Below are 14,022 nucleotides of genomic sequence, written 5' to 3' on the forward strand. Positions count from 1 at the left end.
GGTATCACCCTGCTGGAGAAGGACCCTAGGACGACCGAATTCTGTGGCGACGTGGCCCCAGCCGTGGAGCACTAAGCCTTATGTAGCCTAGGGGCCAGGTATTTTTACCCAAGCTTCAGGGGCCGAAGTGGCATTTCCATGATGCTAAACAGGGGGTCATTCATTTACACATCCGAAGAACAACACTATTCATTTATTTGCTGCATGCAAAAAGCAATTTCCTGATATTAAAATCATGAACGACGAGTCTCGTGCTCTCGGCAGAGACTCCTCAGGCATTGCGTCCACTAACGAATCGTGGCACCAAAATTGGCACCAATTCATTCCATCAACTGAATCTTGGGCTGTCGTTGAAACCTCAAACACGAGCTGCCAAGCAGCATCGGATGTCGGCAATAGAATTCTGGACCTCACAGTTGTTTCTTGGAACATTGACGCAGGGGAAAAGTTCTCAGTTGAACGCTCGGAAGCCATCGTATCTCATATTCTTGGCTTACACCACGTTGATATCATGTTTTTTCCAAGAAGTCTCCAAGCCTGCACCTAGAGCACCCCCGGATCCGCCAATCATGGTACTCAAGCGAGAAAGACTTGACTAACTGGGGAGGTCATCTTTTCGCGACCATGATGCTATTATCAAAGGACCGATTTAACAGCTCAAGCCTAGGACCAGTCTGGAGAGTCAAGTATCCCAGTCGCTTTGGTAGGGACGCTCTTTGTTGCGATGCCTCTGTACCCTCGTCACCATCAAATGAGACATCTCAGTTGCGACTTATAAATGTGCACCTCGACTCACACCCTCTTCAGCCTTCGAAACGCTCTGAACAACTGTCAATCGTTTCTGGACTTTTGCGAGAAGCTGGGCGTGGCCTGGTAGCTGGTGACTTCAACGCCGTTCTTCCTCGGGACGATACCCTGATTCAAGACAATGGCCTTGTGGATGCTTGGGTTGAGCTTCATAACTCCCAGCCAGGCTTCACTTGGGGCGTTGATGGAAAGCAAAGGTTCCCAGCTCGTCGATTGGACAAGGTCGCTATGCTTAGGCTACGGTCGGTTGGTATTGAGATTTTACACCCTCATAATATTACAGGTCAGGATGGACGTGTTGTTCCTTGAAGCGATCACTGTGGTCTAAAGTATTCTTTCAATGTGATGGAAGAATGAGTCCTGAACCAATCTGCACTGAGGTAAACTACTCCAGGTCAGTCAGGCGCAAGAAGCACATATCAGGTATTCTGGTGAGTTGACAAAACTCGTTTTTTTATTGTACCAGTCAACATATTGGTCAACTTAGCACATATCCTCAGTAGTACAATGATAATGTAGATGTCATCAAATTATTCTGTTGCACTCCCAAATGAAAATTGGTGTAGTTCTGACCTTCCACCAGTTTTGCATACTATTTAATCGACTATGCTGTGTAATTTATGTATCCTTTTACCTGCCTGAAATGTCCAGAAATATGCAGTTGATATCAAAACATGAGATTCTTGTAAACTCCAATTTGCCAGAATGTTGAGTCCAGGGTAGCTTATCGCGGGGCTTATCTTATCTCCGGCTGATGTCGTCACAAGCTCCGGGAGCTCCTCCATTCTAAGTTGACTTCACCCAACAGATGCAGTACCTGTCTTAAAGCATCACACTCATCGCATCATTGATAATTTATTAACCCGTCGTGACCTCCGTGAAGACCAGTATTGCCCGAAACTCGCATGTAACCTGTAAAATAGTTCCTTTATCATTTTTTCGATCACATTCACTACTATCTTCACCGTATCGCCCTTCCAAGGTCTCGTGCTTAGCAAGCATTCTTTATCTGGCTTTCATCTCGACCTTCATACGTCTCACCAAACATCACCCACTTCAAACATGGCTCCTCTCGAAGAAGAGAGGAGTTCGCGACCGCTTTCAGTGGATCAAAGTGACGAAGAGAACCGTAATGAGAGCACACATGAATCATCGGAGGGACCGGCTTGGTACTATCAAATGGATGAAGATGAAGAAGAGGATGAGGAAGACCCAGACTATGAGGATGAACCCGATGAAGAAGATGAAGACGACTTTCAAGGTAAGATTAAACCGTTGCTTGAGTCATACCAAGTTTCACTAATCGCAGCATATAGGTGCCAATGATCGTGACATCGAAATCTTGATGGAGAATGGAGGTGATGACGACGAGGACGAAGACGAAGACGAGGACGACATTGAAGGAGTTACTGACACGCAACGGCTCGTAAACATTGTACGGAGTAAGTCTCGGGGTTTCAATGATTCTGAAAGATATGACTGACACTGGGGATAAAACTAGCTGGTGCTAGAACAGGACTACTAACTCGGAGACAACTTATTGCCTTGATGCAGAGCCCGGATCTTACCAGTGTTCTTTTCCAAGATAATCCTGGGGATGACGCCGAGTTCTTAAATAATTGGCCTTTCAACCGACGTCGAACGCCCAAGGACCCAAATCGCTTTCCGAAAGTGCCAAGTGAGCAGGGCATGAAGCTTATGCGATCAGGAGCATTTGGTGCAAATAACTATAACTTCAGAGCGAGGAGGCCACTTGCTACGAGGATGCTCGAACGGGAGTTGGCTTTGGGGAATCGTGAAGATCGGATACGAAATAATGCTCTTATCAACCAGGCATGAACCCATACCTTTCCATCAATGCGATTTGGCTGACAGTGTCCAGAGTTTACTACCAAAAACGAGAGCCGAAAAAATTATTCATTTCGATGACCCTGTGTATTCTGGACAGTTCTCGGACGATGGAAACTTCTTTTTCGCCTGCTCTCAAGACTTCAAAGTTCGAATGTACGACACTTCCAGCCCATACAATTGGAAGCATTATAAGACAGTCAGCTACCCTTGGGGACAATGGACACTCACAGATGCGTCTCTAAGTCCTGACAACAAATGGCTCGCATACACTTCTATTCAGACTATGGTCTCCATAGCTCCTACAGATCCCAGCGATACTGGGGATCCCTATACACTGGATTTGGATGACGGTCCGCCACGGCACGGATGGCATGGGCGACGTGGCTTCGGTATCTGGTCTGTTAGGTTCTCAGGTGATGGAAGAGAACTGGTGGCTGGAACAAGCGCGGACTCAATCGTGGTATATGACATCGAGTCGCGAACAGTTCTCCACCACGTCCGCGGCCACTCGGACGATGTCAACGCTGTATGTTTTGCTGACAAGATGTCACCGCACATTCTTTATTCGGGTTCCGACGATACAACGATCAAAGTCTGGGATCGGCGAAGCATGGGCGATAACCGAGAAGCTGGCGCTTTCGTCGGCCACATCGAAGGCTTGACATACATCGACAGCAAGGGAGATGGACGATATATTCTCAGTAACGGAAAAGACCAGTCGATGAAATTATGGGATATACGTATGGCTATGTCAACCGATCGATACAACGAACTTGATCCTACAGCACATGTGAACACCAGTGGCTTCGATTACCGGGGTGGCATATATGACGACGAGGACTGGGATGTGCACCCCCATGATAATTCGCTTGTGACCTTCCGAGGCCATAAAGTCCTTCGAACTCTTATTCGATGCCACTTTTCACCTCCGTCGTCCACTAATTCACGATACGTATACTCAGGCAGCACCGATGGCAAGGTATACATTTGGAACATGGATGCAAGCTTGGCTGGAATTGTGGATGTCAAGAAAGCTACCATGCGCACTCGGCCAATGGACAATCGACATCGCTTCTATCATTTCGATGAGCCAGGCAATTGGGGCACTTGCGTCCGCGATGCGAGCTGGCATCCCACTGCCCCTCTCCTTGTTGGTATGTTCCCCCATTTTCACCTGAAAACATTAGCTAACATCAATAGCGTCTGCTTGGAATGGGTATAACATGGCAAGAGGAACATGCACGCTACATTCGCATAATGAGAACATGGACGATGAAGGAGAACCACCAATGGGCCAGAGTGTCAACCACTTGCTCAAGGAACAACCTGAGCTATATCAGAACTCAACATATGGAGTGCATTAGGTCAAGTTTGCCAGAAATAACGTTGGATATATTTTGTACAATTGGTCACCTTAGCCAGCAGTCTTGTAAAGGATATCTCTCAACCCCATGCAAACCGCGCCTTAGACGTGAAAGCACATCCTTCTCATCCTCACGGCGCTCGATCAAATTCCAGCGTAAGAAGTGTGTCGCGTGCCCGCCATAATTTCATTTAACTCCGCCCCATTGAACGTACTCGCAGCAAGAAAATTGTTGTGATCGCCCTCGTTTCCACCCCCGCAGCGCGGGTTTTTGGATTGTCAAGTCGCCACTATCCAGAATCTCTTCATCGCCTGATCGTGTGATCGTTTATGCGCTACCGACGAGAGCGTGGTTGAGGGGAATGTGCACTGGGAACGTGTTAGACAATGTTACACACGGAGGAAATTGGATATCATACCCAGCTTGACAACGTAGCCAACAGCGCCCATGATGAGGAAACCAACGCCAACAGCCTGGCAGAGTCGTAGGAACTCCTTCTGGTCAGCTGCAGAGTAGTATATTAGTAAAAGTAAAGGTGTGAGTGCGCAATGAGTCGACATACGCTTGGTGCATCGTCGCACGAATTGAACTCCGTCCTTGACGAACTCGGAGGGAACCTCGAGGATCTCTTGAACCTGGTCGGACATATTGTGTGTGTATGTGGAAAAGAAAGGGGAGTTATTAAAATTAGATGCCGCGAAAGAAGAGATGTAGCTTTGTTGAGTAGAAGAAAAGGCAGAATCGTCGAATTGAGTCGGAGTCGCGAGGGGTTGAAGAAAGGAGAGTTGAAGTTTAAAGGGGACTTCTTTTTGGTGGTGATCCTAGCTAATCTAATGGACAGCACAGCTCTGTTCTCTGGCCTCTCCTCTGATGCGTCGACGTGTTAACAATTACCTTACCTAATTTCCAATTGGGGCAAGGCCAGATTGATTTTCGCTCGGCCCGAGAGATGACCCGGGACCTGGACCTGACTTGTCTGACAGTTACATTTCAGTGGAGTCAGGTGGCCTGTGGGGAAGGATCTGTGTGCCTGTGCCTGCTCTCTTTCCCAGCTTATTTCCCCGGGCCCCAAACGCGCAGGCGCTAGCAGGTAGACGCCAGCTTCCGCGAGTTGCAGTGCTTTTGCTTGCGAAGCTCTTCCCCAGAAAAGAAAGCGTGAAGCTCTCTTCTTTCTTCCGTCATCCGCTAACCCTCTTTCCCTTCATCTTTCCATCCTCCTCCACTCTCACAACGAGCCTAGGCCGAAGCTTCAAAGTGTTTCTCACGCTTTGATTACAACAAATTGCCCATTCGACCTCTCTTGTTTGCGATCAAGCTTGGAGCGCGCCAGAGCCTGATTTCAATCATCAGCCAAAATCGACGCTTGAACACGGCCGTTGGCGATCGAACATTGGGACAACTAACACACGTAGATCCCTGTAACTAGGCGATTCTTCGCAAACGAATTCGATCGCGGTCTGTTTCGAAATCGAGGTTTAGGAAAGGAGGAGATTGATCGGGCTGACGGCATCCTCTATTCCGTTGCTCCCCATCTGTATCTGAGCGCTCGCTCGGAATATCGGGAGCTAGAAAGCGAGGATTGCAAGCACAGAGCTTCGTCCTCAGTATCGCATCTTTGAGTCAAGAACCATCTTATCAGGGGGTTATACCTATAATAGGACCCCAATCTTGTTACGCGGAGTGTACGTATTGCAAGCTTCCAGTCCAATTCATTTCTCTCGGGTGTACAAGGCCTCTGAGTCTTGTGGGCAGCGTTTGTTAGCGATGGAACGTTCAATGGCTGATAACTTATGTGTAAAGACCAGAGGCCAACTCTTGTATCTCGCAGGCAGCCTAATTATCACATTTGACAATATCCTCTTTACTCCCCAGATATCTGCACGGCATTAATCTGTGCCAAGTGCTTTTAGTCAGTAAACATGGCTGAAGAAGATTTTGAGATCGATATCTACGGCGATGAGAGCAACGACCATCAACAAGATGCCCACCGAGGCGATGACAATAACCAGGGTCATCACCAAGGCGATGATCGAAGGGATAGCCATGGCGACCAGAACATGGAAGAGTACCATGCCGACAACCACCACCATGCGGGGGGCAGCCACGATTCAAGTCATCATCAAGCGCATGGCTCTCAACAAGGGACCAAGAGGAAACAGGAGGATGATGGCCGACCAGTTGACCAATCTGCCACAACTGCGCTCATGATCTCGGAACTTAACTGGTGGAACACAGATGATGACATTCGAGGTTGGGCGCGAGAAGCCGATTGCGAAGATGAGATTAAGGATATCACTTTCAGCGAACACAAGGTCAATGGCAAAAGCAAGGGGTACGAAATTCTTAGCTCCAAGTGTCGGGACCCAGATGACTGACAGATTTGTAGCCAAGCTTATATCGAGTTCTACTCGCCTCAAGCATCTACTGCCACTAAGCGTCGTATCGAACAGATTCTAGCTGAAGGTCAAGGGGCCCAGAAGAAGCTCACCTTGACCTACTGGGCCACTACCAACAACCCCTTCAAAACCCTCCCCAAAGATGCCCCTGCCAGAGGCAAGGATCAAAGCCGTGCACCATCCGGCTCATACAACAATGACCGAGGCGGCCATATGGGCGGTAACTTTGGTGGTGGTTTCCGAGGAGGAAGGGGTGGCGGCTACAACCGTGGCGGTATGACCCAAGGTGGTTACAATCGCAACTTCAACAACAACAATATGGGTGGTTACAATAACATGGGAGGTGGATACAATGGACCCATGGGCGGTGGCGGTGGTGGTAACTTTGGCTTCAACAACCGCGGAGGTATGATGGGAGGGGGCATGCGCGGAGGCCCTGGTGGTATGCGAGGTGGTCGAGGAGGCATGATGGGTATGAATCCTATGGGTGGGATGCCTATGGGTATGCCTGGAAACATGGGCATGGGCATGATGGGACCTAACGGTATGCCTGGTGAGTGATCCTTATTAGTGCCCGACAAACGAGCCTATTTGAGTGCAAAGCTAATATACTGCAGGCTTCCAAGGCATGCCTCCCAACTTCAACCCCGGCTTTGGCTTCAACCAGAACCAGGGCGGCGGCGACTGGGGCAACCCGCATGGGGCGAAGAGACCACGACCAGAGTAGTACCCCGTCGTTGGACCTAATATTCCGCGCCAAACGATTCCAATGGCGCCTCTGAGTACAAACACAAACACAAGCACAAGCACGGACAAAGGGAAACCGGGACAGAAATGAGAGTCTGATATGTGTGCATTTATTTCCGATCTCTAGGCCAACGATGAGTGCGTTTTGGGCAGTTTGCGAACCCGTATGAATGTGTCATCGAGTGAAAAAGGTTGAGGGATAATGGAAAGCAGTAACTGGGCACGTGTAACATAGATTTATGGATGTTAAGGTTAGGGCATTGGCGTCAACAAAGCGTTTTGTTTAAGTTTCGTGAGTCACTGGAGAGGAAGTTGCGTGAATTGTGATCCTGCCTGGACTGAGTTCGAGTATATAAGGGACATGAAGTCTTCTCCCGGATTGATTTAGTTTTGTCATCACACATAATTATCGATCAAGATGGACTATCCCGCCCCCAGAATCTACCCGCCCATCGCGATGGACACTCAACAGCCCGTTATTTGCATCAGATATCGCGCCGCCTGGCCTTCCCTTCCACGACTGCCCCTAGACGTTTCACGAGCGCAACTACCATCCAGTATCTACGATCGACAAGGCGAGATCTTCGACCGAGTTGAGAAAATCCTCCAGAAGAACAAAATCTCAGGGCCAGAGACTGAAATCGAACTGGTCGTACGTCGAACGAACCCAACTGTCTTGATCAAGTCACCATGGAAGCAAGACAGCAAGACAAAGTGGGCGCAAACGGTCGAACAAATCGTGGATGCCATGAAAAAACACTTCCAAAGCGCAATCCACAGAGGTCTCCACGTTGAGATGATAGCACCGGAAAACTACGAGACGGTGTACATCGGCGTTGTCGAGGAAGATTTACCATGGGACGACATTCGTGCTGTTGCGAAGCGCCATCTCGACTCCTCCAATGCAACACGCGATCATTTAAGCACTCTCGCCCTCACCAGAAGGGGCTTCTCCAAGCCCGAAGACAACCCTATCACCGTGTACATTGGATGCCTTGAAGAGTCTGACGAGACCAAGTGGGATGGTATCATTGATGGTATTGAGTCCGAGTTTCGTGAGAGGGGGTGGATGGATATTGTGGTTCATATTGAGCACAATTGGCCATTCACTGGGAAGACTGTTGATTAGAAGATATGGCTTAGCATCAGGGATACGAATACTGCGGGAGACGACACAGGAGCACGTTCAGTCAGAGGGTGGTTGATGGTGGAATCCCACTTGAGTTTCCGTCGAGAGAAGTCAACTTCGAGGAGATAGCACAGCGCAGACTCTGAATCTAGCGTTTATTTGATAACTCGAGGATTGCATACATGGGGTATGAATGGCATATGACAGCGCTCATTGCCGTTAAGAAGAATATGTGACATTGTTTCAATCCAAGAACCCAGTCTCTTTAGTCTCATTGCCCTCCTTTGCAGCCTCTTCTTCCTGACGTTCGCGAAACGTCTTCCGCGGCCACACCGAAATATGCTCATTGCTAAAAGTGGGATCTTCTTCCCCATCTCTAGAGCGTACAAAGTCCAAGATAGCGCGGCGAAAGGTCATTATTTCGATCTTGTTTGGGATGCTGATGAAGGTATCCTTCTTCCATCGGTGGAGAAAGATGAGGTAGCGAATGGGAAAGGGGGAATCTGCCTCGAGATCGGCTTGGTATTGCTCGAATACGATGTCTCTCCAGGTTTTATTGAGGTTCCTGGTTGTCATTTTGAGATGAAATAATAGAGAAATAAATGTTATGTTGGGGAGGCTGAAGTTGTTGATGCGGATTGTTGTGGTTGCTTTGTTAGTCATGCAGACGTGCGTCACTTGATCGGCAACCACAGACATCAGCTACAAGATCACAATCAGGAGCCATGAAAATTGAGATTTAGGTGTTAGGTATTGCAATATGCGATGAGTATTAATAAGTGACTTGAGTCGTGTGAGGCTTTGTATAATCTTTCTGTTTGTTCTGTCATGCAGTCTACAGTCTGGATTACCCAAGTTACCATATATGTATTGAACACAGGGCATCTCAGTCCGAATTAAACAATGTATCAATTAAAATCCGTCACTCAACGCCTGGATTTCTTTTGCCCCGCCGGGAGGCAGTGCACTGTTGCCCAGCGGTAAGTGGAAGGCAGGCAGGCACCGATTCATCTCATCTTTCAAAAGGAAAGAGCGCCCCCCTCCTTCAACACCTCCCCCCCCCCCCCCCCCCCCCCCCCCCCCAACACTCCCGTCTCTCACCACGCGCAGAGATGACACTCTTTTAGTCGGAACAACATCAGCGCTCTTTTCTGAAATCTCCTCGTGCATACTGATTCCGACAGACATGGCTACGCGCAAGCGTCCTCGCGACGTGGAAGAATACGATAAATTTCAGGGCCTTGTTATCTATGTTGGAAACGTCCACTACGATGCCGATCCAATCGACTTCGAACAGTTTCTTCAGGACTGCGGCATATCGTGCACTGTTTACTGGCCTGAAGCCGGCGAAAGATCTCACGGCGGCTGGTGCTGGGCTCGGTTCGATCGCCACGACCATGCGAGCTATGCGATTAACAATCTCAACGGCGCCATTTTCTGCGGAAGAATACTAAGAACAGGGCACGTGGCTACCAACTCTGTGAGTTTCTCCTCCAGCGATGCTTTCCTAAAGATGCAGCGTGCGAGTGATTCACAGTGGCTTAACTAACATCCCCTAAAGAAACGGGCTCGCTTTCAAGACGGGCCTTCGTCCTTCCAAGACCGCCCAGAAATTTATGACAATCCATTTCGACGAGAAAACCCATTCTCGTTCTCGAACAAATTTCAAAGCTTTAACCCTCATACCTTTTTCCAGGATTACGAGGTGCTTAGATACCCGGGTCCTTCATCACATCATCATCACCGCCCTGCCGAGCATCCTGGTTTTTACCCCTCGGCAAGGAACCTTCCACCACCAGCTGCATCCTTCCGGCAGAATGTGAACCACGAGGTGCAGTATCCAGACTGCTTCCCACCAAGGAAATCAGAGCATCTCGATCATCGTGACATTCCAAAGTTGCAGGATGTCTGGGAAGCAGGTAAACCCTTCCTTAGCACAGCAAATATCTTTGCGAAAGGGATCAAGATATCGGGACTGGCAATCACGGTCAACCCAGGACAGACCCCTCCCGACGGGGCAGTAGCCCTTTCCAGGCCTGAGAAATAGGAGTCACAGGATGGAAGCATGGACATAGAAATGGCCGAACCACTCCCTCAGCTGTATTGGCAACCCGGCCGCGTCCTTGGGCCGGACTCCCAGCAGGGAGCTACTATCTCTCATTCTGAAACATTCATCAACCCGGCAGACATGGGCGCCAATATCCTTTCGGCGACATGCCGCAGCCATATTGTTTCATACAAGCGCCCTCCAGGAGTTGGACTTGGCTGGGGTGACTTTGATCGTTTCTATGAGTGGCAGCTACTTGGCCGCAAGGTAAGAACAAGCACTTGATTTGAGACCCTTGGAAGACCAGTAACTAATGGCCCACATAGGTTGAAAAGTCTATGGTGCGAGCTCAGAGGTTTCGGCAATCGAACTCCCCCGACATGAGCTTCATTTCCGAGATGACGGGATGTTTTCATATCGTACGCACAGATTCAACCAAGATTGAATCTCGAAGAACCCTCAAGAAGCCCAACTTGTGGCAGAAAGTCAAAAAGAGCAAGAACTGAAGAAAGGAATGAGTGATATTGATGTTAGTGATGGTTGAACGGGGGTAATTTTGACAGATGCTGAGATTTGTTCATGAAACAATGTTGTCGACAAGATGGAGAGTTTATAATGGCATACGAAGGAGGACCTGGCGACGGCTCAGGGCAAGTGTATAAGAAATAGTCAACGGATTAGGCAAAAGTGTTAGGGCAAAGATAATCGATAATCTGGGCGACTCAAAGCTAAGCTCCTTGACATACATGTGAACACATGTGACTACCTTAATACAACAAATCTCCATAACATCTTCCACTGCTAAACATGTTCATTACCACCAATCCTTTTGATCGTTGGTGCGTGGCCCACAAGCCTCTTCAAAGGATGCCTTTGCGAGTGGCATTTTGTACGGGCCAGTCTTGCCCCCACGTTTCAACGCCCAGCTCACCTCCCGGAAGTTCTTAGCGCCCCTGAGCCACTCGGGCTCGATGGCCGTGATTGTTGTTAGGAATTGACAATTAGTCATGCGGAAGGAGTCATAAACGACCCACCTGTGGTTGATCCCTTCAAGACTGCTTTCAGGAGATAAACCAGCGTGCCAGTTGTGATGGAGAACTCTGTAGCGGTCATTCCCACTGCCAACGTCGCTGAAAGCGACGTGATGACTGAAGGCCCAAGCAAGCGCTTGGCGGAGATTGTCATCACATTCAGAGACCTCGAGCGCGAATCGCTTGGGCCTATCCTTGAATAAATCGGCGAATGACTTTCTCAACTTCATGCGAATACGCTTGAATTCTTCAAGGGCACGCATACTGAGAGAATTATCCGAGCACCACTGCTGTATGTCGATGTAAATCCCCTCATGCCTGAGATCCTCGGCCTCGTCTTCCTTCTTCATATATGTGTCCACTGCGTTGAGTTGGGTGATGTGATCAGATGTAAAGCAGACAAACCGCTGTGCTGGACCTGGAGTGGAATTGGGGCCATGGCCACGGATAAAGATCGGATGCCGTGTGCTTTGAATGGCTGCGATAGTTATCATGTCGCTACTACAGCCAAGTTCATGAGCCCTTTTAAGGGCGTTGAACCATACTGGATGGACTGGAAGCTTTGAAGCCTTCTCACCCTTTGGAGTGATAGTCCCAGTATCATCAAGATAACCCCTATTCTCAGTTAGTGTCAAGAAAGAACGAGATGAGAAAATGGAAGACAGTACATAGAAAGAAGATCTTCGAGAGCACGGAAGAAGACTTCAGGATCAGGCCTGTCAATAAAGTCAAAGTTGGCTACATCATCGAATCCCATAGCCTTCATCTGTAGGACCAAACGAGAAAGATCGCTAGTGTGAATAGAAGCGGGGGTTGTCGGAAGAAGAATTTCATCGTAGTCCTCCTTTGTGTAAAGGCGATAGCATACGCCTGGTTTAGTTCGGCCAGCGCGACTGGCTCGCTGCTCTGCTGCAGTCCTGGAGATTGGCCCGGTAAAAATTGTCTGGAGGCCTACGCGGGGATTGTAGCGGGACTCAATGGCCAGCCCAGTATCTCAATATCATGGTAAGTCGCTCTGTTCGGAATTGAATAGTAATTTGATAATGGCCAACATACCAACGATGTAGACAACACCATCAACAGTCACGTTGGCCTCGGCAATATTGGTAGAGATGATGCACCGACGATGAGACGATCGTCTGAAGACTCTTTCCTGTTCAGCTTTGGCCAACTGAGAATAAAGGGGTAACACCTCAAGATCCCAGGTTGCCGATCGCAACTGTCCACAAGCATCTTCGATCTCGGCAGTAGACGGCATAAAGACAAGAATATCACCATCTCCGGTAGTCTCGTGAATGTGTTTAGCAGTATGAAGAGCTAGACTAGCGTAATCAGGGGTCGCTTCTTGGAGATACCGGATCTCGACAGGATGCTCTCGGCCGGATAGAGGGAGATGACTGCCTTGACCGAAGTATTTCAGGAATGCATCCGCGTTAGGGATGGCTGACATGATGACCACTTTCAGTTCAGGAAAGAGTGGTAAGGCACGTTTCAATAGTGCTAAAAGCAGGTCTGTCGGTATGGTGCGCTCGTGGGCCTCGTCAATGATGACACAACTCTTCAGGAGGTGTTAGCAAGTGGCGAAAGGCGTTCGGTACAATACTCACGTATTTACCGAAGGAACCATTGCCCTGAACCAGCTGCAGAAGCATTCCGTCGGTCATGTAGTTTAAGCGTGTTTTGACCCGGGAGACGCGTTTATCGAAGCGAACTTGATATCCCACTTCTTCACCCACTCTGACATCTAGCTCAGAGGCGACCTGCTCTGCACTTGGAATTGCTGATGGTCGATGGGGCTGTGTACAAGCGATAGGTTTTGATGACCCAAGCTCGTCGAACAGGATGAACTGCGGTATCTGGGTGGTTTTGCCTGAACCCGTTTCGCCTGACACGATAATCACCTGCAGGTATTAGTGCCATCTTCCTAGATGTGAAGAGTGTAGCTACCTGGTGTTGATGATAAAGGTCGAGAAACTCTTGGCGCTTTGCTGAGGCTGGAAGCTGCCGGCGCATACTAAGTAACTCGAAATATCTTCTGCCATGAAGATCATTTTCGCGGAGAGGGTGAGCTGCGCCGTCTTCAAGACGGATGGCATCCTCCGCAGTTGTATCGCGAAACGGGCTGTGATCCATGGTGATGAATCCGAAGTCTGTTTCAAATGATCAAAGTGGGAGGAAGTGGCACCGAAGCTGTGCAGTTTTGAGAAGGCAAGTGGGTTGAGTGCAGATGTAAGGCATCTGCCTTCCCGTGTCGTCTGCGAGCCCCCACGTGATACCGCTTTTCAAGATGAAGGAACTTGCCTGCGACATCGGCCCCTAAAGAAGGAGGAAGGCGTCAGGCGGTGCTTCCCTCAGCTGCCAGTGTCAAGAATAACAACTACCAGCTGTCAGGTGATCTAGCGCACTCGAGGGTGCAGTCTCCCCTTTTCAGGGGCATCAGGGGCAGCAGGAGCTTGGAGCATGATTTTTAAGTATGCAAATCTGTTAACATTAACAAACTCTTGATTATATGTGCTAGAAAGATTCAAGCTTTAGTCTGGCAGTGCGCTTTACTGCTACTGCTTGTGATTCACTCTCAATGTCATTCAATGATTCAGTGATTCAGCCATCTGATCTTGGAGAGAACTGTTCTAAATTAGGAACTGTTAAA

General features: G+C 48.9%; 8 protein-coding genes across 8 annotated transcripts; 5 read left to right on the plus strand and 3 right to left on the minus strand.

The window, feature by feature from the left end:
* The first annotated feature begins 153 nt into the window (after nt 1–153).
* On the plus strand, nt 154–1,484 carry BKA55DRAFT_557013 (uncharacterized protein). The gene has a single exon (XM_046191752.1). It carries the CDS (start codon nt 625–627, stop codon nt 1,114–1,116), a length of 492 nt encoding a protein of 163 aa, XP_046053517.1. The 5' UTR covers nt 154–624; the 3' UTR covers nt 1,117–1,484.
* Nucleotides 1,485–1,602: 118 nt separating this feature from the next.
* Nucleotides 1,603–4,026, plus strand: BKA55DRAFT_557014 (WD40-repeat-containing domain protein). Its single transcript, XM_046191753.1, has 5 exons — nt 1,603–2,068; nt 2,124–2,249; nt 2,309–2,640; nt 2,690–3,812; nt 3,859–4,026. Exons 1-5 carry the CDS (start codon nt 1,870–1,872, stop codon nt 4,020–4,022), a joined length of 1,944 nt encoding a protein of 647 aa, XP_046053518.1. The 5' UTR covers nt 1,603–1,869; the 3' UTR covers nt 4,023–4,026.
* Nucleotides 4,027–4,890, minus strand: BKA55DRAFT_557017 (uncharacterized protein). Its single transcript, XM_046191754.1, has 3 exons — nt 4,585–4,890; nt 4,441–4,527; nt 4,027–4,390 (listed from the first exon to the last, which is right to left on the minus strand). Exons 1-3 carry the CDS (start codon nt 4,667–4,669, stop codon nt 4,350–4,352), a joined length of 213 nt encoding a protein of 70 aa, XP_046053519.1. The 5' UTR covers nt 4,670–4,890; the 3' UTR covers nt 4,027–4,349.
* A 1,051-nt stretch (nt 4,891–5,941) lies between these two features.
* BKA55DRAFT_685274 (uncharacterized protein) lies at nt 5,942–7,145 on the plus strand (the record flags this gene model as incomplete). The annotated part of the gene is made up of 3 exons (XM_046198771.1): nt 5,942–6,354; nt 6,409–6,971; nt 7,036–7,145. 3 exons carry the CDS (start codon nt 5,942–5,944, stop codon nt 7,143–7,145), a joined length of 1,086 nt encoding a protein of 361 aa, XP_046053520.1.
* Nucleotides 7,146–7,281: 136 nt separating this feature from the next.
* On the plus strand, nt 7,282–8,416 carry BKA55DRAFT_223214 (uncharacterized protein). Its single transcript, XM_046185243.1, has one exon. It carries the CDS (start codon nt 7,584–7,586, stop codon nt 8,292–8,294), a length of 711 nt encoding a protein of 236 aa, XP_046053521.1. The 5' UTR covers nt 7,282–7,583; the 3' UTR covers nt 8,295–8,416.
* A 121-nt stretch (nt 8,417–8,537) lies between these two features.
* Nucleotides 8,538–8,870, minus strand: BKA55DRAFT_685276 (uncharacterized protein; the record flags this gene model as incomplete). The annotated part of the gene is made up of 1 exon (XM_046198772.1): nt 8,538–8,870. The coding sequence occupies one exon, from the start codon at nt 8,868–8,870 to the stop codon at nt 8,538–8,540; it is 333 nt and encodes a 110-aa protein (XP_046053522.1).
* Nucleotides 8,871–8,942: 72 nt separating this feature from the next.
* On the minus strand, nt 8,943–9,561 carry BKA55DRAFT_557021 (uncharacterized protein). Its single transcript, XM_046191755.1, has 2 exons — nt 9,479–9,561; nt 8,943–9,274 (listed from the first exon to the last, which is right to left on the minus strand). Exon 2 carries the CDS (start codon nt 9,177–9,179, stop codon nt 8,997–8,999), a length of 183 nt encoding a protein of 60 aa, XP_046053523.1. The 5' UTR covers nt 9,180–9,274; nt 9,479–9,561; the 3' UTR covers nt 8,943–8,996.
* On the plus strand, nt 9,481–10,847 carry BKA55DRAFT_501884 (uncharacterized protein; the record flags this gene model as incomplete). Its single annotated transcript, XM_046186871.1, has 4 exons — nt 9,481–9,778; nt 9,932–10,281; nt 10,393–10,608; nt 10,668–10,847. The coding sequence occupies 4 exons, from the start codon at nt 9,481–9,483 to the stop codon at nt 10,845–10,847; spliced, it is 1,044 nt and encodes a 347-aa protein (XP_046053524.1).
* Nucleotides 10,848–14,022: the final 3,175 nt, after the last annotated feature.

The sequence above is a fragment of the Fusarium redolens genome (genome assembly GCF_020744475.1).
Source record: "Fusarium redolens strain MPI-CAGE-AT-0023 chromosome Unknown BKA55scaffold_3, whole genome shotgun sequence".
Lineage (NCBI taxonomy): Eukaryota > Fungi > Ascomycota > Sordariomycetes > Hypocreales > Nectriaceae > Fusarium > Fusarium redolens.